The sequence below is a fragment of the Giraffa tippelskirchi genome, chromosome 11, assembly GCF_054371585.1.
Source record: "Giraffa tippelskirchi isolate mGirTip1 chromosome 11, T2T-mGirTip1v1.2.pri, whole genome shotgun sequence".
In the NCBI taxonomy this organism is placed as follows: domain Eukaryota; kingdom Metazoa; phylum Chordata; class Mammalia; order Artiodactyla; family Giraffidae; genus Giraffa; species Giraffa tippelskirchi.
The window spans coordinates 126,557,884-126,583,248 of record NC_137285.1 but is presented as its reverse complement, the minus strand read 5'-3'; the positions used below and the strand labels follow the sequence as shown (position 1 = coordinate 126,583,248).

The window sequence follows — 25,365 nt, the reverse complement described above, 5'->3', positions numbered from 1 at the left end:
GGCTGGTTAGCTCCAACTTCAAACTATGTCAGGAACTGGACTACTTCTCTTCATATACCTCAACTGCTATCAGACCTCAAATGCTATCTTGTCTCTTGCCTGGATAAGACAATAGTCTCTTAACTAATCTCTCACTTACTACTCTCCCTCCCCTCAGTCTATTCTCCAAGCCAGACTCATTTTCTTTAAATAAAAGTCAGATCATATCACTCCCTTGGCTCCAACCCCTCCAACATCTTTCCATCATACATGGAAAAAATGTAAACTTCTATACAATCTGGCCTCTATCAGCTTTGCTCACTATGCTCAAACCAGACTGACCTCTTAGCTGTACTTTCAGCAAAGCAAGTTCACTCCTTCCTCAGGGCTCTTACACCAGCTCTGCCTGCTCTTTGGGATGTTCTTCCTAAAGGTACCCACACAGCTTGCTGCCTTACCTTTTTCAAATCTTTTCTTCTCAGTGAAGGGTCTCCTGACCACTCTATCTAAAATAACTCATCCTACCATCCCCAGTATCTACTGCCATAGCACTGTCACTATTCTACCCACAGGAACACTACACCTACATATTTTTTTCTTCAGAAAGAGTCCAAATTCTTTACAACGTGGGAGGCAGCATGGAAAAAAGAAAAGAAAATGGAGTAAAACCTTTGACTGGCTGGTTCTGTCACAACGCAACCTTAGGCAGGTCACTTTCCCTTTCTGGATCTGTGTCCTCATTAGCAAAATGGGGATGATAAAGAATAGCACCAATCACATACACTTGCTTCGACAAACAAAAGAGATACACCATATAAAGTACTTACCTGACAGATGGTACATATTCAATAAATATGTCTATTTTACTATTATTACCCAACAACTCTTTGCCAAATTAACTAAATAACTCTTTAAAGACAGCAACTACATTCCCGAAGTCCCCTCTTCTCCAAGCTAAATATCCTCTATTCTCGACTATTTAAAATCCCTTCATTCATCCTGGCCATCTCCCTTGGCTCTTTCTCATCAAAGTAAACTGGGACCCAAATTAAACAGAATATTCCAAATATGACCTAATGAACACAAAGTCCAGGAAGACTATTACTTCCCTTGATCTGGGCACTTTAGTTTAATTAATGCAACATAAGATAATCTTAACTCCTTTTTGAGGGCTGTTGAGCCAATTTCTTGGCTTATACTAAATTATTCATACATTTAAATCTCCAAATGTTCTCCCCATAAACTGTTTAAGGTCATTTCTACTCCAAGGTTCATATTTGACACTGTCACTAGAATCAAAGAATCGGAGATTAAAAAAAAAAAAAAAATCAATGCTACCACAGAAATCATTTTACCTCAAATTAGTATGCTTCTGCAGAGTCGGCATTTAATGGTTCACAGCTTGAAAACAGAAATGCCAACAAGGAAACATCACTGTGTCTACTCACTCCACACCGTAATGAAAGAAAAGGAGTAAAAGAAGCCCCATGGTCAGAGTTACAGAGACGCTCCTCAACAGCAAACTTACAGATTTTAGTTAACACTTCCAGCCGGAGGCACAGAGGCACAGAACTTTGAAGGCTCTTAGGAGAGCTCATTATGAAAGTCTCCATTGTGCCCGGGCCAGAAGACTCTCTGAGAAATGTCTGGCCCATTCACATCCAGGTGCACCACCAAAGAAATTTTATCAGATGGGGCATAGGAGCTGTTAGGCAGCCTCAAGGAATTCTTACACATGAGATGAGGAAATATATTGGAAAGGTCTTTGCCATCAAATGGACCAGGACTCTGAATAACACACACTAGCTCATCTTTTTTAAGTTGTCATTTCACTTACCAGCAAAACAGAATTATAATAGTAGCATAGCATTGTGAATATTATAAATATATATATGCTAAGTTTTTAGTATTTAAGTATCTTTCATATTTGAGAAGGGACTTCCCTGGTGGCTCAGACAGTAAAGCATCTGCCTATAATGCGGGAGATCCGGGTTCAATCCCTGGGTTGGGATGATCTCCTGGAGAAGGAAATGGCAACCCACTCCAGTATTCTTGCCTGGAAAATCCCACAGACGGAGGAGCCTGGCAGGCTACACTCCATGGGGTCGCAAAGAGTCGGACACGACTGAGCAACTTTACTTTTCACTTTCATATTTGAGATATTCAAATAGTATTTTCTTTCCCTACCACCTGTGAAGGCATAGAAAAGGGTGGGATTATGACTTTTTCCTACAATACCAACAAAACATTTAGAAATTATTATTACCCTCTCAATGAATCTAAGACTCCTTTGCTTGCTGTATCTGTTAACCTGTCCTACTAAAGTATAAGTTCCCAAAGTAAGCATCTGGCTTCTCATGTCAATAGAGTACTTCCAGCCATAAAGAATCATAAGAATGAGGTTATTACAATGGCTACTCTTCTCAACAGATAAACATGCTGAGTCTCATATTCTGTTCAAAGGTAAAACACCCTACCTTTTAATATAAAAGTTACTTCAAGGGCCAGGTGATATCCCGATGAGCATAATGTATTAATTCTCCTAAAATCTCTGATAAGTTCTCTTAATAAAACAGCATGTAAAAATCAAGTTATGGGTGGGGTAGGTGTTTAATGGTAACTGGTTATTTTTATTGGCAGAGATATCAGGGTGAAATCACTAAACCTTGGAAAGCTGCCTTGGAACATGCCTGGCACCAGTGGGAAAGTAGAAGTTACAAGGCAGCTATGAGGGGTGTGATGGTAAAGCTTTAATTTGCAGTGGCATCTTAAACAAAGCCGTCTTAGTAAAGTAACCCTGTGAAATCAAGCCAGAACTGAAGGACAGAGGCAGGGACAGAGAACATGTCTTGGGCAGAAGACTATTCATATATTTAACTGCCCTCAAAGGATGCTCCTTACCTCTTTATACTGATTTTATACACCTCTTTCACCATTCTAACAATATCTGAATGAATCTGGCTACTGCTCCAAGCCAGAAATTCTGAACATTATTTTGGGGAGGCTTATTTATTTTACCTACTGTGTCGCTACCTCTGTCGAACATTCAGTTCACTAGAGAAAATGGGCTTAGCAGCATGAACAGCCTACAAAAGGTCCTAGTTAAAGACCATGAGACATATCAGTAACTCATGACTACTGGTTAATTCATTCAATAAACTAGTTAATTTACCACACAACACCTTTATGTGACTTTCATTAGCAAGCATTTTGTCTACAATGAAGTATTTAGATGTTTTATAGTAAATATATACTATAATTGTGGAGGAATATATCCAAGATTAGTATTAATTATCTTAGAAATGGTGACTTAAAATTACCATTTAAAAAAATTCCTCCAAAAATCTATTATTCAGTGATTATCCAACTGGATTGTATTTCATGCATTTATTTAATAATTTATCATTCATTCAGTTAACAAATATTTACTAGCATAAAGGAGATCAGTCCTGGGTGCTCACTGGAAGGACTGATGTTGAAGCTGAAACTCCAATACTTTGGCCACCTCATGCGAAGAGTTGACCCATTGGAAAAGACCCTGATGCTGGGGAGGATTGGGGGCAGGAGGAGAAGGGGATGATAGAGGATGAGAAGGCTGGATGGCATCACCAACTTTACGGACATGGGTTTGGGTAGACTCCGGGAGTTGGTGACGGACAGGGAGGCCTGGAGTGCTGCGGTTCATGGGGTTGCAAAGAGGCGGACACGACTGAGCAACTGAACTGAACTGAACTGACCCTGAGTTAGGCTGGTGCTATATATGCTGGGGACAAAATATAAACTAGAGCTCTAAATTCCCTACACTTATGTATTGGTCTGTGTTCTCTGTTCTCATTCTGAGAAATATTTTAAAGACAAAAAGTATATAAAATCTTTTGTTTCAGTTCACACACAAAAAAAGCATTCAACTTCAGCATTTGAAAGCATCCTATCCAATAATGTAACTAAATTTCTAACTGGTTTCTGGGCTTAATTAGAAAATCTGCTGTAAATTGCTGAAATGATTAAAAGAATTACAAAATAAAACTATATGCACTGTTTCAGCAATAAATTTAAGTATCTAGAGGAAGTACATGGTTTCCTAGCAAAAAATAAACTATCAAGAATAAACCATGGAGAAGCAGGATAAAAGAGAGCAAATAGCACTAGAAGTATGAGAGTCAGATTTATCATCATAAAAGTCACCTGAACTAGATGATTTAATCGCTAAATTCTCTAACAAACCTTTAAAGAATTAAAAATCCCCAAAATCATTGAATATGTTTCAGTTGATTATGATACTAATAGCTAACAAATACAGTATTAACTAATTTGGGCACTGTACCAAGCACTTGATATTAATTCACCTAATCTCCTAACAACCCAATGAGGTTATTATCATTATTTTACAAAGGAGGGTCACAGAAAAAGATGAAAAGCTTCCCAATACAATTTCAGGATCTCAGGAAAGAAGATTACCTATCCCACCTTCCTTCCCACCCCCACACCAAAAAAACAACAAATACTATATACCAATCTCACTTGTAGTAATGATCAAAAGAATAATCTATAACTAATTAGTAATACAATACCAAGAAATCTACATACCTTTTTGCAACTATAAATTAAAGAAAAACATATAACATTAATAAATATGGAAAGGCAATTCAAAAAATTCAACATCTATTGCTTTAAAAAGTTAAATAGGAAGAACTATCAAAAAGATTTTCTAAAATTAACAGAATATTCTGAACAGTAAAATAGTGATCATTTTTAATTAAAATAAGAATTGGACTAAATTGCTCACTATTTCCATTACATTCAACATTAATTTTAAAGTTCTAAAAGGTGTAGTAAATGCAGTAAAGATAAGAAAACAGTATAAATATTGCAGTATAAATAAAAAAAGAACAGATAAATCTATCCTTTTATTGATAATGAGTATATGGCCAAGAAAATCAAAGGTCTTTCCTTAAAAAACAAGAAAAACTAACTTGATACCATCACTGAATATGACTTTCTTAAAATTACAGTTTTTCCCTATAACAGAAATGAGTATACAAGAACAGAAATGGAAAACATTTTATTAAAGAATCATGTAAAAACTATAGCATACCTAAGAACAAACTTAATGGAAAGGCACATGACCATATGAAGAAAACTATAAAATCTTACCAAAGGATTGAAATAAAATTTGAACAAATATAAGACATATCATGTCTTGGATGGGAATACTAACATAAAAACGACTCTTTGCGACTCCATGGACTATACAGTCCATGGAATTCTCTAGGCCAGAATACTGGAGTGGGTAGCCTTTCCCTTCTCCAGAGGATCTTCCCAACCCAGGGACTGAACTCAGGTCTCCCATATTGCAGAATTTTTTACCAGCCGAGCCACAAGGGAAGCCCAAGAATACTGGAGCAGGTAGCCTATCCCTTCAGTGGATCATCCTGACCCAGGAATCAAACCAGGATCTCCTGCATTCTTCACCAACTGAGCTATCAGGGAAGCCCCTATAAAAAATGACAGCTCTCACTAAACATAAAAAGTCAATGAATATAACAATTCCTGTTAGAATTCAAGAAGGTTTTTTTTTTTTCAGAATAGGATAAAATAACCTTAACGTTCATATGGAAGAATAAAGTTCTGAGAACAGCCAAAAAGAAGAGTAGCAAGAGGGGTACTTGTCTTACTTGGTATTAGGATACCAAAAAACCACTGTAATTATCTGAAATTGGCAAAGAACTACACAAAAAGATCAGAATAAAAAGGGAATCCAGAAATGAACCCCAGCTTATATGAGCTTTTAATATACGACAAAGGTGGTACCTAAATTCAGTAAGAAAAGGAAGTTAGTTGCACAACTGGATATTCATCTGTGAAGAAAATGAATTTCTATCTCAATATATGGAATATCTACACAATATATTTAAGAATAATTCCAAATTGTATTAGAGATTTAATTTTAAAAGTAAAATAATATAAATCTCAAAAGAAAACTTAGAAAATGTACGTAGAACTAAGACAGAAGAGAGACTTCTAATAAGGCAACTATACTCCAGTGTAAAAAATATCTATTTTTTTTAAAAAGAGAGATACTTCTTAAACCAAGACAGAGTGCCCAGAAGACATCCAAGGAAAACCAAAATTATATGATATGACAAATATAAACATTTTGTATAAGGCATACTAACTCAAGATGTAACTGAGAGATTTGGAAAAAAGACCAAGGACTTGTAAAATTATATAAAAAAAACACAAGCAACTCAATTAAAAAGATAGGTAAAATATTAAGAATAGGTAAATTCACAGAAGAATCCTGAATGGCTAACAAATCCAGGATATTCACTTTCACTTCTGGCTCAGACTAAGCACTGGTACTGAAACTCATAAAAATTAAAGTAACACTGAGGTGTTGTGCTCATCAAATTAATAAAAATCACACAAAAAAGATGATACCCAGGGCCAGCAGGGCTTCAGATTAAAGAGGAAAGTCACATATTATATGTACTCTTTGGGGAAACAGTATGTTATTTCCTAAAATTAAAACTATACATGACTTAGAAATTCTACTCCTGGAAATTTAGTACATAGAAACAAAAACATCACAAGTATAAAAATATATACATATACAGATACTTACTCCAGTATTGCACATAATGGCAAAATGAGCAAAAAAAAAACAGAGCCAAAAGTAAATATTAAATGTCTATCCATAGGGTGATGACTGAAAAATAGAGTACACCTCACCATGGACTATTAAGAAATCATTAAAACAGTGAACTGAAGAGATTTGTACATGGAATGTTAAACAAGAAAACAAGAGGTAGAGTTAAGCATATAATATCCACTCCAATTTTGTCAAATAGCAATTAAAAACAGATATACATAATTATGCATATAGTGATATCTATGACCTGTACATAGAGATCATAGGAAAAAATATGAAATAGATACACGACAGATTGTTAATAGGGTACACAGGTGACTGGAGTCATGTAAACATGTGTTCTGTGTTTGGATGGTATCTTATTCAGTTCAGGCTGTTGTAACAAAATATCATAGACAGGGTAACTTATGAACAGAAATTTATTTCTCATAGTTCTGGGGCTCAGAAGTCTATGATCAAGGCACCAGTATGGTTGGCATCTGGTGAGAGCCTGCTTCCTGGTTCACAGTTATCTTTTCACTACATCACATGGAGAAAGGGATGGGGTCTCCCTAGGGCCTCTTTTATAAGGGTACTAATCCCATCTATTGGGGCTCTGCCTTCATGACCTAATCATCACCCAAAGGCCCCCACCTCAAAGTACCATCACACTGGGAATTAGGTTTCAATGTATCAGTTTGGGGTGGGGGTGGGGGACCACAAACATTCAGTCTACAACTGGTGGTTCTGGTAGTGAGGCAAAGGGTTTAAGGAAGAAGACAAGCCAAACACTAAAAAGAAAGGGGGAAAAAAACACTGCACCTAAAATTACTCCAGACTTTGTTTAAAATTCTATCAATACTTTTGTAAGTATATATGTGTCTTTCTCTGTGTGTATAAATAAAAAGATGAATAAAAATAAAATGTGCTATTATACATAAATACCAATTTTGTTTAACTAAAACATTAAATACCTAAACATTTTTTAATATCTAACTTCTTAATTTTAAATTTTCATTAAAAACCTTCCTAAATATTGTCACATATCAACTGCTCTCTTACGTAGACTTTAACAAGGACAACTTTATATTCCACTGATGATTTGGTAGCAACATAGTATAATGGAAGAACGCACATGGGCTCTTCATTCAAACCTGCTTTAACACTTACTTACCTTGTGGTGCTAGACACACACTGATCTAAGCCTCAGTGTACTCATCTGTTAAACGGAGAGTGCATTAGTGAAAACTAACATGGGACACTTAATAATTCTCACTATTAACTTCAGTCAGGAACTATAGTATGGAGCTGTACTTGGGTAAAGCTGCTCACACATAGAAGAGAGATGCTAGCTATGCCTTTTTTCATACTTTGGCCACCTCATGCAAAGAGTTGACTCATTGGAAAAGACCCTAATGCTGGGAAGGATTAGGGGCAGGAGGAGAAGGGGACGACAGAGAATGAGATGGTTGGATGGCATCACTAACTCGATGGACATGGGTTTGGGTAAACTGCGAGAGTTGGTGATGGACAGGGAGGCCTGGTGTGCTGCGATTCATGGGGTTGCAAAGAGTCAGACACGACTGAGCGATTGAACTGAACTGAACTGTCTCTCTTCACAGCTGGGCTATTTCTATTTCTCTCTGCCCTCCTTTTACATGAAGTAGTGACAGAGGGCTATTTACAAATCCAAACATAGTGAGTATAAAGATAGGACAGTAGCTAATATGATTTACCATTCAGTTGGAGAAGGCAATGGCACCCCACTCCAGTACTCTTGCCTAGAAAATCCCATGGACGGAGGAGCCTGGTAGGCTGCAGTCCATGGGGTCGCGAAGAATCGGACACGACTGAGCGACTTCACTTTCACTTTTCGAAGAATCGGACACGACTAAGCGACTTCACTTTCACTTTTCACTTTCATGCATTGGAGAAGGAAATGGCAACCCACTCCAGTATCCCAGGGATGGCGGAGCCTGCTGGGCTGCCATCTATGGGGTCATACAGAGTTGGACATGACTGAGGTGACTTAGCAGTAGCAGTATACTCCAGAAACAAAGAGTAAAGCACAAACAGCAAACTGTCAGATTTTGCTTCTCCTTGCTGTCAGTGTGTCTACCTTAACAGTAATCCTCTTAATTCCCCTCATTTATCAAAAATGAGTACACAGACACTGGGTCTAGTGTCTACCAAGAACAGAAAATTATACAAGTCTTAGGACACAAATTTTGTGACATCTTTTGCTTACAATCATGTTCTTAATTATATTCTCTACATTTGCGCTTATCTCTTAGGGAAAGACATCATTAGGAGGGGAGAGAGGAGAAAACTCTCCCTGCAAACTAAGTTGGTCGTCGCATTCAAAATTTAAAGATTATAAACAGTTACACCCGTATACATGTCATCCTCCCCGTTTTCTAAACATTACGGCAAGAATAATTTATTTGATATGAGCATTTCCCTTCTATAACTGAAATTCTGTAGGAGAAAGTATTTTCTATCAAAATGGGGGGTGGGGATATGGCAACAATTTACCAGATAAAGATCTTCCCCAAAGAATCTGCATAAGGAATAAGACCGTAAGTCACAAAATCTTGAAATCATTATGTTGAAGGCAGTGGCAGAAAGAAAAGAGGCAGCTGAATCTTTAAGGACCTGATTGTATTTTAAACATTTTTTTTGATAATGGTTGAGAAATTGTTTACAACTCTCAGTTTACCAGGTGCAAACCAGAAACAGGAACAAGAGAACCCAGTTCCCTGTAACCTGAAGAACAGTTTGAATTGATCAATTAAAACAGCATTTCTGGAAGGGGGGGGGTTCTGAAAGGGGAAAGCATGTACAGCCATGGTGGATTCATGTCAGTGTATGGCAAAACAAATTCAATATTGTGAAGTTAAAAAATAGAAAATAAACTAATTTTAAAAAAATTAATTAAAAAAAAAACAGCATTTCTTATCTGCTAAATATACTTGATACGTAGCTGTCATAGGACTGATACAAGGATCAACAAAAAGAGGATTCTTGTCTAAAGGAGCTCTCAGTTTCCGGGTGCTAAGCAGAGAGCAAATCAGACAATGAAGAACTAATTACCACAGTACCTGCTCAGTAAAGCCTAGCTACTAGTTGCTACTAGCTACTAGTGGCAGGAGGACTTGAAAGAAGAATATTAGTCCCTTTGGATTACTTAGACCCATGTCCTTTGAATACCAAATTAAGAAGGAAGGACTTTATCCTCTATGTGAGAGCTCAAAGATTTCTAAACCAAATGAGTGACAAAACTGATATATCTTTGATCATTCTGGAAGCAACGTGGCAGATGAATTGTACTAAAGCAGTGTGAAAAAATAAAGCAGTAAAACATGCTGGTTACGAACACAAGCTCAGGAGCTAAACTAGGTTTAAACACAGACTAACATGAACCACCTGTATAACCTTGGATAAGCTACTCGACTGTTTTGTGCCTCAACTTCCTCATCTGTAAACAGGAATAAACATTTCTTACCACATGGGGTTGTTGTAAAAATTAAAAGAATCAATTCATATAAATCACTTAACATAGTTCCTAACACAAAGGAAATGCTCAATAAATAATATCTCTTAGGACTCTCCTGGTGGTCCAGTGGTTAAGAATCCACCTGCCAACACGGGGGACATAGGTTTGATCCCTGATCCAGGAAGACCCTGCATGCCATGGAGCAACTAAGTCCTTGTGATGGGTTACTGGGCCTGCGTGCCTAGAGCCTGTGCTCCACAACAAGACAAGCCACTGCAATGAGAAGCCTGCATGCCACAATGAAGAGTAGCTCCCGATCACCGCAACTAGAGAAAGCGTGTACAACAACAAAGACCCAGCACAGCCATAAATAAATCAACGATTTTTTAAAATAATATCTATTAATTGCATGAAAGAAAAACTGAAAGTAGGAAGATCAGAGGTCAGGAAATAGTCCAGGAAAACAGAGGTGAGAACAAAGAAGGGTATGCTCACTAGCGTGCCTGAGACGCTGATGATACTACTAGAGAAACCAGGGAAAGCAAAAGGAAGAGAAAGACCAAGCCAATGTATGTAGATTAAGCCAGGCATTTTACGGTTGAAGTTCCTACAGAATATGAAAGTCTACTCGTCCCTGGAAACTACAGAGCAGAAATCCAAAAGAAAACTTGGAACTAGAGACATAGTTTTTGAGAGCTATTAACATGTGGCTGTGGTGGTTGAAGTTGTGGTAAGGAAAAAGAGTCCTTAGGGAGAAAGAGTAATGCAGGATCCACAGGACCAAGAGCTCCGGGAGCACAACAGCATCCACAGTAACTCCAACATAATGTCAGTAAGATGGAGAGGAGAAAACATAGCCCTATGAAACAACCCCTTCCTTCAAGTAGTTTTCAGTGCCATCAGGGAGACAAGACATGTACATGTTAAATAATTTTTATCATGACTGTTAGAGGATTAACAAAAGTAATTCTAAAAACAGAGGTGGTAGGCATTAGAATGGCAAGAAGAGAAAGGGAAATTATGCCAAAAATTGGAAAACCTAGGGGTAATATATAAAGGGAACACTGGCATAGAGAAGAAAGCTAATTTCAAGGTGGAAAAAGTCAAGGGGGAAATGAAGACTATTATTTATTGAATGTCTACTATGTGCCAGTAACTGTCCTATGATCTTTTAATCTAGTTTACCTTCTTTAATTCTCATAATATGTCTATGAGACCAATATTACCCCCATTTTACAAGCACAGTTTGAGGTATACCAAAGTTAAGAAACTTGCCCAAAGTAACTTGGTGGTTTAGGACTGGAACCTAGATGAAGGACCAAAGCCCATGGTTTCTCCACCATACCTCCATTTATTAAACTGGTAAAAGGAGGACATGTCAAAAGAGAAGAAAAACAATAATGAAAACTATACTCAGAGAAAACAATTAGTCTCGCTTAATTCCAGAGTTACCTTTCTGAGAAAGTATGAAAGGGAAAACAAAACAAAACAAAAACATTTTAAACACTAAAAATAATCTTTCAATTCCAGAGGACAGGTAGGATTACAGCCATCTGCTTGCTTATAGTCTTGTCCCTCAGGTCTCTTCCATACTATCATCATGGTTAGAATTCAAATTCACACTCCTGAGCATGTCACTCCTCTCCGTGCAATCTTTCAACAACTCCCTATCACCAACACAGTAAACAGTAAATAAAAAATTTTAAAAATCAACAGATCCCAAAAGAGAAAGCTGTTTATAAACTCATTAACCTAGAAGGAATAATAATAAAGAGAAGGAAAGTTTACTTCTAAATTAAAGGCTCACTTACAATTCATAAGTCTACTTTTCTCACTTCAAAACTGTAAAATAAAGGAAATTTCAAATGCCCGTTAAAGAGCAACATTGACACCTTGTGGTGAACATCCTAAAGTATGAAGTGTGACAATGAGTGAAGTGTCTCCTAATTAAATGTCTGCTTACATGAAAACTAATGCTTAAGCCAGGGATTTCCAAGGGTTAGGAAGCAGAAATCAGTTACCATCACATATACTGAATGTAAATTTGGAAAGAGCTGCTCTTTCTTTGGTAACACTGGAACTAGTCTAAATTCCTAACTGTTGGCAAAAGAGTAAAACCTTTTACTCTTGGTCATTGTTTTCCTACAAAATGTGGTACAACACATCCATCAGAAGGGGCCATAATGCTAGCTAGGGTCATAGATGCTCTAAAAGCAGCCTTTACTTAGTCAAGATTTCCTATTTTTTTGTATGACATTTACAAATAAAAGGTGGGACATAATCAATTCACAGCAGCTACCAACACAAAAACACAGTGAGAGTTACTAACAGGAGATGTGGATTCTAACCCTGACTCCAAACAGTACTGAGAATTTTGTGGAGTAAGTCATATTAAAAAATTCAGACTCTGTATTTTCACATAAAATCACAGATCAAGAAGTAACAATTAAAAACAAAACAAGAAATCATCAGGAAAGGAATAGGTATATTTTTAAAAATTACTCCATCCAGGAACAATGTTTCCTGAGTTAAGGCGGGGAAACAATGAACAAAATTGATTAGCACCACATTAACTTTCTCTGCTGCTGCTGCTGAGTCGCGTCAGTCGTGTCCGACTCTGTGCGACCCCATAGACGGCAGCCCACCAGGCTCCGCCGTCCCTGGGATTCTCCAGGCAAGAACACTGGAGTGGGTTGCCATTTCCTTCTCCAATGCATGAAAGTGAAAAGTGAAAGTGAAGTCGCTCAGTCATGTCCGACTCTTAGCGACCCCATGGACTGCAGCCTACCAGGCTCCTCCGTCCATGGGATTTTCCAGGCAAGAGTACTGGAGTGGGGTGGCAGCAATCACTTTATATATATCTCATGATAAGAACAGTGGGAAAAGAACTTTTAATTGAGCAGATACATGACAATTACTCTGAACTGTGTGAATTAGAAAAGAAAGTTCCATTTTACTCATTAACATTGACAAGTACAATTTAAAGTTTCTAGCTCCCGAGTAACTTGCCGGGTTCAGGAAATTTACTTGATAAACAGACATTAGATTTGGTTCAGAAAAAAGTGTATCTGTGTTACCAGCTACAAATGATTTACATAAAGGTGATGAGCAGGCAATTATTAACAAGGTTATTCAAACTGCTGACACACCTAAGGCATCTAGAAGGCACTCCAGAAGTGAAACTCCCCAGAGACATCTCACTGCAAGATCAGTGTTAATTAACTGAGCAACTACCAAACTAATTTTATGATTTTGCATTTATGGAGAGCTCTATGACTTTCAGAAATTTTCTCTATCTATGCTATACGCACCCAATAACCACCAGTCTAGGATAAGTCAGAGCGTGAAAAGGGTTTGCAAACTTTGTTTGCCAGAAAACCTTCATACCAATCTCCAGTCTGGCTCTTACTTGGTGTGTGTCCCCTCAGCTAAGTACTGATAAGTAATTTACTGTCCCTTGGCCTCAGCTTCTACATGGAAGACAAAAGCTGATCTCTGATGTGGGAACACAGAAAACTTCTACAAGAAAAAGGTAACAGATGTGAAAATGCTTATAAATTAAACAAATTATAACACCACTGCTTCTATGTTTTAGAACATCAAAGAGGTTAAATGAATTAGGATAAATCAAGGATAATTCAAGTCACAGGCAAGTCAGTCAACACATTCTCCATTATACCAAGTTGATTCCCAAGATTCCACAGTTTTTCTTCAGGTCTTAGTCTCCTGGATCATTTCTGTACGGAGCCTTCAGGAAAGTGAAGTTGCTCAGTCGTGTCCGACTCTTTGTGACCCCATGAACTGTAGCCTACCAGGCTCCTCCGTCCATGGGATTTTCCAGGCTAGAGTACTGCAGTGGATTGCCATTTCCTTCTCCAGGGGATCTTCCCGACCCAGGGATCGAACCCTGGTCTCCCGCACTGCAGGCAGACACTTTACCCTCTAGGCCACCAGGGCTTTCAGTACCCCTTAAATCTCTATTTTCTTAGATTCTATGATATTACCTTTTCCAAATTCTCTTCTTCTCACTGATTCTGTATTCCTTTTGCTTTTAACTTGACTGATTCCTCTAATAATATAATAAAATCTCACACTTCAAAAATATCTTTAACCATAATAGTATCTATAACTCTTATTTTACTGAGGAAAATAGGCTTACTCACATTTCAAACTATTTCTGTGCATCCTTCTTTTCAATACTTAAAACTCAATGTAATCCAAAATGAATAGGCTTGAAAATAAGAGTTACATATTTTGACACAACTTGTTTTCTATCTCTACCATCCAATTACTAAATTCTGTCCATTCTGGTACATATCCTAAGAAGTCAAAGTATCTCTCAGGTAAAAATCAAAAGACATCAAATGTGTGTGGTTACTTGAGTTGAAATCATTGTCTCTTAAGAGCAATTTACATAGTCCATGTGACCAAACTCTCTCTCATTCTGTATAACAAGATTCAAGATTTGCAAAGGAAAGGCTCATTTAATAACGTTTACAAAATAAACAACCATCCAATTGGACAAGGGTCCAATCATCTTTCTGGACTCTTCTTCCAGCAGATATATAGAGGATGTCTAATGGTCTGAAATTTATGATGTGTTATGTAAACATTAGGAAAAGACTGCCAAAATTGAGTTTCAATGAACCATCTGTCTGAGTAGGGTGAACATAGGTTGAGTGTCACTGTTAACTTTATTTTAAACTGCATTTATTTTGGTAGTCTGCCTCCTGGGAAAATGTCCTTGATGATCTACCATACTGAAAATTAAAACCAAATTTAAAAATCTTACAAAATTAAGCCCAGACATTATGAAAATACAGAGCTGAGGCAGTTAAGCCTCTGAGCACATGAACTTCATGCAAAGCTCTTTGACTTGCCAAACATGATTCTTTTACAGCAGGTCAAAACTCTAAGCTATGTCTAGGGCTATTGGAGAGCTTTTCTAAGTAATGGCATCACTGTTAAAATTTTGGTAAGTCTACATTTTAAACCTGTGGTTGCTGCTCTTTATAGTGCAGAAGACCGGAAACAGCTCATGTCCCTGCTTTAAGATCACTAGCTTCCAATCATTCTCTCCCACTGTCCACAGGAAAAAAATGGCATTTGAAAGGCTTTGTAAAAGAGATAAACTTAAATAACTGCAGCTACAAAATTTATGAACCTCTCACTAAAAAATGCTAAGTCTGAGTAACAGCTTCTAAAGCTCCATACGTTTCCTCACACTGAAATGTCACAAACTCAGAATGAGGAAGATTCTTTGAAAAATGCAAGAGGACTCCAAGAAGTTTCTTACCGCAGCAAAGAGAAGACATCATAAGAATTGCGAACACAGTTCTGATCCACCTGAAGAAGAATATTCTTCTGAGCATTTGAATAACCCTAAAAGATATTGATCAACAAATTAATAAAGGTAAAACAAAGTATGTGTCCAAATTAATCATGATGTTTGTCTTTTTTAAATTATGATTTAATAATAACTCAGTAGGTTCAAATCATTAAGAAATTAGAAAAAAAATTAAGAAACACTTTCACATAATTGAAGTTTAACATTTTATGCAAGTGAATTTAAAATAAATTTCTTCTAATATTTTCCCACAGAAACAATGTTTCACATTATAAATTTTGGTGAACTTCCCAGCGAAACCCCAGAAGTCTTTTTAACATATTATGTGGCTGAAGAAGAGTATTAACAATAATATTTCAAGTATGCTTAGCCAACATATGTAATGTTTTTATGGGAGAAAAGGCATTCCAAGTTTTAATTAGGAATACCTGAAACAAATATTTCCACTCAGTGGTGTAAGGTGTTGGGAGCAAGGATGGTTTCTACAGCGAACACAGCACAATTTCTTAAGAAGAACAGAACAGCTATCTGGCATTTCAGAAAGGCAAAGTAAACAGTAGTTAAGAAAAAAGGACTCTGGACCCAGACCACCTGGATTACAATTTAAGCCCTTAACACACCAGTTCTGTAACCTTAAGCAAGGCACCTAACTTCTTTCAGTTTAACTTTGGTTTCTCATCTATAACATGGAGATGATAATACTATCTACCTCACAAACTGTCATGGGATTTAAAAGAGCTAATAGCTGTAAAATCAAAGGTATGTAATAAGTACTGTATAAATGCTTGCTATAATGCTAATATAAGCATTTTCTAAAAATTACATTGCTGCAGTTATTAAAAGGTTATTAGGAGAATATTATCAAGAACTTCATGCTAACAAATTTGACGACTTAATTAGACAAATTCCTTGAAAAACTACAACATGCCAAAATTGATGAATAATAGCTGAGTAATAACTTCATAACTATTTTTAAGTGAATAAGTAATTGAAAAATCTTTCCACAAAAATAGTCTTGGTCCAGGTTGCTTCACTGAATTATATCAAATGTTTAAGAAATATCATCAATTTAGTACAAACTTCTTCATAAAACAGAGTGGAAAGGAACAATTTCCAACCACATTACTGACACTAAACCTTATCTCTCTCTCTCTCACACACACACATAGATAATTATAAGCCAATATCCTCATGATTACAGACACAAAAATCCTTAGCAAAACATTAGAAAGTTGAACCAGAAATACATTATAAGGATAAAACAACAACACTTCATTTTGACTGAATTTATTTTAAGAATGCAAGAGTGGTTTAGTATTTAATATCAATCAATTGGCAAATAACTGAATCAATAATTATAAATCTACCTTTATGGGCACATAAAGATAAATGTAAAATGTCTTTTACATAATAAAGATGTAATGTGATGATAAAAATGGGGGAACAGAGCCATAGAGAAGAAAAGTTTTATATAATACTAAAACTAATATTAACTTTAGCTAAAGTGTTGCAAATTAAGATGTTAACTATAATCCTTGGGGCAGGCACTAAGAAAATAACTAAAAGATGCACAGTGAAAGAAATGAGAAAGGACTCAAATGTTACATGAGAAAATAACTAATACAAAAGGTAGTAACGGAAGAAATGAGGAACAAAAAGAAATCAGAAAACAAATCAAAGAATGGCAGAAGTCCTTCCATCTGTAATTACAGTAAGTGTTAATGAATTACACTACAATTAAAAGGCAGAGATTGGCAAAATGGATTTTCTTTTTAATGATCCACAATATGCTATCGACAAGAGGTGCACTTTAGAATCAAAAACACAAATAGGTTGAAAATGGAAGGATGGAAAGATATTCTATGTAAGTAGTAACCAAAAAAGAGCTGGAATGTGTAAACTAATATCAGACAAATAGACATTAAAACAAAACAAGTGACCAAAACAGACATTATGCAGTTTTAAAAGGATCAAGAAGATATAAATGATTATAAACATATATGTACTTAACAACATATAACAAAACATATGAAGTCAAAACTACAAAAACGAAAATGAGAAAGAGCAGAAGTCAACATCCCACTTTTAACAATGGATAGCACAACCATAAAAAAGAGAAAGAAGGAAACAAAAAGCATCAACAATACTATAAATCAACTAGACCTAACAGATGTATATAGCATGCTCCACTCAACAACAACCATACAAATATTCTCAAATGCACATGGAATATTCTCTAGGACAGACCATATGTTGTCACAAAAAAAACTCAATAGATTTCTAAACACTGAAATCATACAAAGTATCTCTTCTGATCACAACGGAATGAAACTAAAAATCAGTAACAAAAGGAAATTCAGAAAATTCACAAACTGCAAAGTAAACAACATACTCTTAAATGACCAGTGGGTCAAAGAACAAATCATAAGGTAAATCACTAAATGCTATGTTGCATAAAAACACAACATATCAAAAAATAGGATACAGTGAAAAAGTGCTCAGAGTGAAAAGTGCAGCTATAATATTTACATTAAAAAGAAGAAAGAGTTCGAATCAGTAACACAATCTTCCACCTTAAGGAACAATAAAAAGAAAACCTAAACCCAAAGTAAGAAGGAAGCAAATAATAAAGATTAAGGCAGAGATCCTGGTGGCTCAGATGGTAAAGAACCTATCTGCAACACAGGAGATCCAGATTCAATCCCGGGGTCGGGAAGATCCCCTGGAGAAGAAAATGGCAACCCACTCCAGTATTCTTGCCTGGATAATTTCATGGACAGAGGAGCCTGGAGGGCTACAGTCCATGGGGTCACAGAGTCGGACACAACTGAGCAACTAACCCTTTCCATGAAATATAGAATAAAAAACAATAGAGAAAAATCAATAAAACTAACTTAGTTCTGTGAAAAGAGCCAATAAAACTGACAAACGTTAAGCCAGACCAACCAAGAAAAGAGGAGAGAACACTCCAATCACTAAAATCAGGAATGAAAGTGAGAACATTACCATCAATCTTATAAAGACAGGAAATATTAATTATAGAATAGTGTAAGAGCCTCTTGATAAAAGTGAAGGAGGAAAGTGAAAAGGTTGGCTTAAAACTCAACATTCAAAAAACTAAGATCATGGCATCCAGTCCCATCACTTTATGGCAAATAGATGGGGCAACAATGGAAACAGTGCGAGACTTTATTTTCTTGGGCTCCAAAATCACCGCAGATGGTGACTGCAGCCATGAAATTAAAAGACGCTTGCTCCTTGGAAGAAAAGCTATGATCAACGTAGACAGACAATACTTTGCCAACAATGGTCCATCTAGTCACAGCTATGGTTTTTCCAGTAGTCATGGATGGATGTTAGAGTTGGACTGTAAGGAAAGCTGAGCGCTAAAGAATCGATGCTTTTGAACTGTGTTGGTGTGTTGGTGAAGACTCTTGAGAGTCCCTTGGGCTGCAAGGAGATCCAACCAGTCCATCCTAAGGAAATCAGTCCTGAATATTCATTGGAAGGACTGATGTTGAAGCTGAAACTCCAATACTTTGGCCACCTGATGTGAAGAACTGACTCATTGGAAAAGACCCTGATGCTGGGAAAGATTGAAGGAAGGAGGAAAAGGGGACGACAGAGGATGAGATGGTTGGATAGCATCACCAACACATTACCGACTTGATGGACATGAGTTTGAGCAAGCCCCGGGAGTTGGTGATGACAGGGAAGCCCGGTGTGCTGCAGTCCATGGGGATGCAAAGGGTGGGACATGACTGATCTACTGAACTGAACTGATGAACAATTGTACGCCAACAAATCAGAGAACCCAGATAAAATGAAAATTCCTAGAAAAACAGAAACTCCCAAAAGCGATTCAGGAAAAAACAGAAAATCTGAACAGATCCACAAGCTGTCAAAGAGTTTAGCTAGGCTACTCCATGGTACCACTGCCTTGGCATCCATTTTGTTTGGCCAAGCAGCCTTTAGAGACCTTAAACCAACACTAGACCCCTCTTCAGGGAAGTGCAGGCCCTAGATTGCAGGCTGCAGAGTTACAAGTAAACATAGATTCTGTTAATACTTGTGATCAACAGTCTCCCCTGCTTCCCAGGACCTGTATGCTCTACATGCCCCTTAGATAAAAATCCCCATGGAGCTTACCAAAACTCTGCTCTTTTGGTTTAAACTGAACAACCCAGCCCAAGGCCATGAACCCCAAAGCACTCTACACGCAGACTCTAATAAAGACATGTGTCCCAGGATCCTCTATTTCTCTGTCTGCACTCTGCCTTGACCTCCCCGTGTGGCCACTTCAAAGCCTTCTCTATAATTCCTCCAGAACCTATGAGTAACAAACGTCTCTATTTCAATTTCTCTTGTGGTTTTCTGTGCTTCACTCAACAAATGTTAATTTAACAAACTTATAACAAAACTAAAGAAGTTAAATCAGTAATCATAAAACTCCCAGCAAAGAAAAGCCCAGAACTGCATAATTTGGCAAAATCTACCAATCATTTAAAGAAAAAATAACACCAATCCTTCTCAAAGTCTTCCAAAAAATGAAAGAGGAGGAAATACTTCTTAACTCATTCTATAAGACCAGTATTACCCTGATCCCAAGCCAGATAATAACATCACAAGAAAATTATAAACCAATACCCCTTATACATATAATATATAACATATATACATACATTATAGAGAAAAAAATCCTCAACAAAATACCCTTGAACAAAGAGGGGGTGGGGGCAACGACCCTTATATGGTTGCTGCTAAGTCGCTTCAGTCGTCTCCGGCTCTGTGTGACCCCATAGACGGCAGCCCATCAGGCTCCCCTGTCCCTGGGATTCTCCAGGCAAGAACACTGGAGTGGGTTGCCATTTCCTTCTCCACTTCTTATATGGTTAAAAATCCACATATAACTTTACAGTCAGTTCTCTGTATCCACAGTTCCATATGCATTGTTCTGCATCCATGGATCTGCCCAACTGTACATTATATAGTACTGTATTTCAGACTTATTGAAAAAAATAAACCCACATATAAGTAGCCCTGCCCAGTTCAAACACATGTTATTCAAGAGTCAATGTATTAGCAAAGCTAATCTGGTCTAGCAATTCTACTTCTGGGAATATACCCAAAAGAACTGAAAGCAAAAACTCAAAGAAAGAGAAATTTGTACACCCATGTTCACAGGAGCATTATTCACAGTAGTCGAGGGGTGGAAGTAACCCAAGTGTTCATCAACAGATGAACAGATAAAATGTGGTATATTCATATAATGGAATACTATTCATCCTTAAAAAGGAAAGAAATTCTGACACATGCTGTAACACGCATGACCCTTAAAGACATTATGTTAAGTAAAACAAGCTAGTGACAAAAGGACAAATATTGTATGGTTCCACTTATATATGGTACCAAGAGCAGTCAAATTCACAGAAACAGAAAGTAGAAGGGTGAGTGCCAGAGACTTGAGGAGGAGGGAGATGGGGAGCTATCACTTAAAGGGTAGATAGAGAGTTTCGTTTCACAAGACAAAAAGAGTTCTGGAGATGGACAGTAGTGACAGTTGTACAACAAGGTGAATGTCCCTAATGCCACCAACTGTACACTTAAAATGGTTAAGATAGTGAATTTCATATTATGCATATTTCACAATTAAAATAATTTTTTAGAAAAAGATTTATACACCAGGAACAAGTGGTATTTACCCAAGGTATGTAAAGGTGGTTTGATAGATGAAAATCAAGTCAACACAACATACCAAGTTGAAGGACTCATATTTCCCAATTCAATATTTGCTACAAAGCAACACTAATCAAAACAGCATTGTATTGGCATTATGACAGACATATACATCAATGAAATAGAACCGAGAATACAGAAATAAATTCATCTATCTATAGTCAACTGATTTTAAACAAAGGTGTGTCAGGACTGAGAAAGAACAGCCATTTCAACAATGATGCTGAAACAACTAAATGGCCACATGCAAAAGAATAAAGTTGAACCCATTCCTAACACCATATACAAAAATTGCAACTAGGATCAAAGACTTAAGTGTAAAAACTAAAACAAGTAAACCATTAGGGCATACCTATATAACCTTGGAGGTTATCTATAAAACTTTGGATTTGCCAGTGGATTCTTAGATATATGCCAAAAGCATAAGCAACAAAAGAAATAATAGACAAATTGGACTTTATCAAAATTAAACTTCTGTGCAACAAAGGACACTATAAAGAAAGCAAAAAAAAAAAATCCAAAAAAAGGGAGAAAATATTTTCAAATCATGTATCTGATAAAGGTCTAATATCCAGAATACATAAAGAAGTCTGACAACCCAACAACAAAAAGACAACCCAATTAAAAACTGGGCAAAGGACTCAAAAGAGACACCTTTCCAGAAAAGATATACAAACAGCCAACAAGCACGTGAAAAGAAGCCCAATATCACTAGTCATTAGGGAAATGTAATTCAAAATCACAATGAGATTCCACTGAATATTTTGTAAAAAAATAAACGAAATTTAAAATTTGGAAAAAACAAAAAATAATGTTGGTAAGGATGTGGAGAAATTGTCAACCCAATACTGCTGTTGGGAACATAAAGTGGTCAGCAGCTATGGAAAAAAGTTTGGCAATTCCTCAAAAATTGAAGCACAGAATTACTATATCATCTAGCAATTCCACTCCAAGGTATAAAACCAAAAGAACTGAAAATACTTGTACATAAATGTTCAAAGCAGCACTATTCACAACAGCCAAAAGATAGAAACAATTCAAACATCCATCTGTGGATGACCAGATAAACTAAATATCGTATATTCATACAATGGGATATCACTCAGCCAAAAAAAGAAGTACTGACACATGCTACATTTGGATGCACCTCAAAAACGCTAAGCAGCCAGACATAAAAGGTTACGTATTGTATGATTCCATTTATATTCAATACTCAGAATAAGTGAAACCGCAGAGAGAAAAGAAAGTTGGTAGTTGCTGGGGGTCGGGGAACACAAAATGGAGAGTGAACGTTTAATGGCATTTTCTTTTGCCGTGATAAAAATGTTATGCAACTTGATGGAGATAGTGTTTGCACAACATTGTGAACATTCCCCATGCCACTGAGTCACACACTTTAAAATGCTTAGGGAATTCCCTAGTGGTCCAGTGGTTACAACTCAGTGCTTTCACTGCTGGGGCCTGGGTTTGAGCCCTGGTGGGGAAACTAAGATTCCACAAGCTGTGCAATGAGGCCAAAAACAAAAGCATAAATTCATGTTATATAAATTTCAACCCAATTAAAAAGAAAGAGAGTTGGCTATGAAATAATCTACATATCATGAGGGCAGCTGAAGAGAAAAGACAGAAACAGGAGATAATCCTACAAATGAACTACAAAATGACACCAGAAATAAACTTAAGATTCTCTGGAGAAATGATTGGTGACACTCCACTTAGCTGTTCTTATTTTAGGCAAAAAGCTGCCAAACATCTTTTCTACTAAAAACTTATCCACACTCACATACAACTAAAAAGAACACATTATAGCAAGAATTCTGGGTCTTAATCCACTCTGCCTGTCATGGAAGTGAAGAAAACCATTTAACTCCTCTAGGTCTTAGTTTCTTTAAGGATAAAATGAGATGAGACTACTACTAATATCAACAATGATAAACAATAATAGCCAAACACAAAAGTAACATGTATGAGCATTCACAGTATTCCAGGCAGTGCTGTTTCTCACGTTAAATGAATGTTTTGATATTAACGTTAAAGGTTAACGTACATAATACTCACGAGACCCTGTGAAACAGGTACTATTCTTATCCCCACTTTAAAGGTAAGGAAACTGAGACACAAGCAGGATTAAGTAGAAGAGCCATGCAGTCTGGCTCCACAGCTTGTGTTTTTAGTGACTATGCTTTACTTGATCTCTAAGACCTTTTCCAGTTCTCAAATTCTGGGTCCATGTACATTTAAGGCAACTCAAGGACATTATTAAACCCTTCTGCTTCAGCCACAACTCAGCAATTAACATTCTTGAAATATGCTAAGAGCCTTGCTCTGAATGACATCTAACATCACCAGATGTGCAATCCCGACAGACCTCTGATGAAGGATCATAATGGAAAGAAATGGCTCATTTGTATCTGGTTATCTGTGTGAGATACTGCCAAGTGCCAAAGAGCCCCAAGGAGATTTACATGTCACTCAAAATTCTCCTGAAGCCAGGCCTAACAATTCTTTTACAAAGAAGCAAATAGGATAGGCACCAGTCTGGGTGAGCGCCTATTAAACTGCTCAAGGAAACAGATAATTTCACATACCCAAAGACCAAAAGTAATTCCAGGCAGATGATCAGGTGTGTTTCTAGATCAGTGATCTACAAACTTTCTCAATCAGCGGCCAGATTGTAAATATTTAAGGCTTTGCAAGCCACATCATCTCCATTGCATACTTTTGCTTTCGCCTTCAAATTCTTTACAAATGTAAAAACCATTCTTAGCTCGCAGGCCACATAAAAACATGTGGGGACTGTAATTTGCTTATCCATGTACTAGATCACTGAATAAGTCAACTTTTAAAATGTGTTACGGTACGTTTTGAGAGTTGTGAGCTACTAAAACAGTCAAAGACATCTTTTATTAAAACTCTAAAAGTTCTACTAAAATAATCCTGTGGACAGGATAACTGTTTATGAAGCAAACAACAATATACACATATAACTATTCATTTCAGTGTTTACTGAATATCTAATACATATAAGATGTCAGGCAATTTCTATCATCTTTATAAAAGTATGCTATGCTATGCTATGCTAAGTCGCTTCAGTCGTGTCCGACTCTTGGCGACCCCATGGACTGTAGCCTACCAGGCTCCTCCGTCCATGGGATTTTCCAGGCAAGAGTACTGGAGTGGGGTGCCATATACAACCTAATAAAGTATATAACCCAGTCAAGGTTCCAAGTGAAGTAAAATTGCTGTAAGAAAGGTTAAAAAGAAAAGCTATAGGAGTTCCAATATGGTAAAGATTCCACCTAGTAGAAGCAGAAACATCAAAGGCTGCAGGGGTAGCAATACTTGGGATAGATTAACAAGTACAGAAAGCTGAATGGCAGTGAAGGAAAGTCCCACACAGACTGAACACCTTTAGCTGAAGCATGGCAGTGGGAAAACATAAGCTGTATTCAGAGAAAATTAAACAGTGGTCCAATTTGTTCAGCTCCAATGATGTCAAAATTACTTGGAACACCAGAGGGGAAAACAGTGGGAGATATAGCTACGTGACAAGGTTGAGAGGGCCAGAGCACAGAAAGCCTTGAATGTCATACTAAAAAGTGAGACAACCTTCATAAAGGACTCATGAAAAGTTTCCAACAGTGTAGGACAATGATCAAAGCTGCATTTAAGGAAGGTTACTCTGGTAATGACACATATGACAAAGTAGAGGAAGCAGAATGCCCAAACACCCACTAGGAGGCTATTTTAGAAACCCACATGTACTAGAGTGAATGAGAACTCAAATTCTGAAGAATAAAGCAGAGAGACAGAGAAAAGAAGTAAAGATAAAAGCAGAGATATACCCAAAAGTACTATACCACTGACTGAATTTAGGTTAATGGAGAAAAGGAAATTAGGTCAGAGATTTGGCCACATAGAGCAGACAAGAAGTAACTCCATACAATCTTTAAGCAAAGGAATAAAAAAAAATGAAAGTATGCTTTGGGAATAAGATTAATCAGGCAGTGGTGAATCAGACAAAGTGGATACAAAGAGACCAGAGCCACAGGCCCGCCAGGAAACTACTGCTGTAATCCTGCCTTATGAAGGTGCCAGGCTGAGCTTGGATCATGGCAATGGATGTGGAAAAGCAGCCAAAAATGAGTGACTTCAAAGAAGGACTCAAAAGAGTCC

At 37.0% G+C, this 25,365-nt stretch overlaps 1 protein-coding gene across 5 annotated transcripts in view; it reads right to left on the bottom strand.

Moving 5' to 3' along the window:
- UVRAG (UV radiation resistance associated) overlaps positions 1-25,365 on the bottom strand; it is a 311,614-nt gene that overhangs the window by 211,199 nt on the left and 75,050 nt on the right. For all 5 annotated transcript variants that reach the window (XM_081543163.1, XM_081543165.1, XM_081543164.1 and 2 more), the window contains one exon: positions 15,403-15,488. In XM_081543163.1, the coding sequence (XP_081399289.1) occupies positions 15,403-15,488 (86 nt within the window). The remainder of the gene's footprint in view (positions 1-15,402; positions 15,489-25,365) is intronic.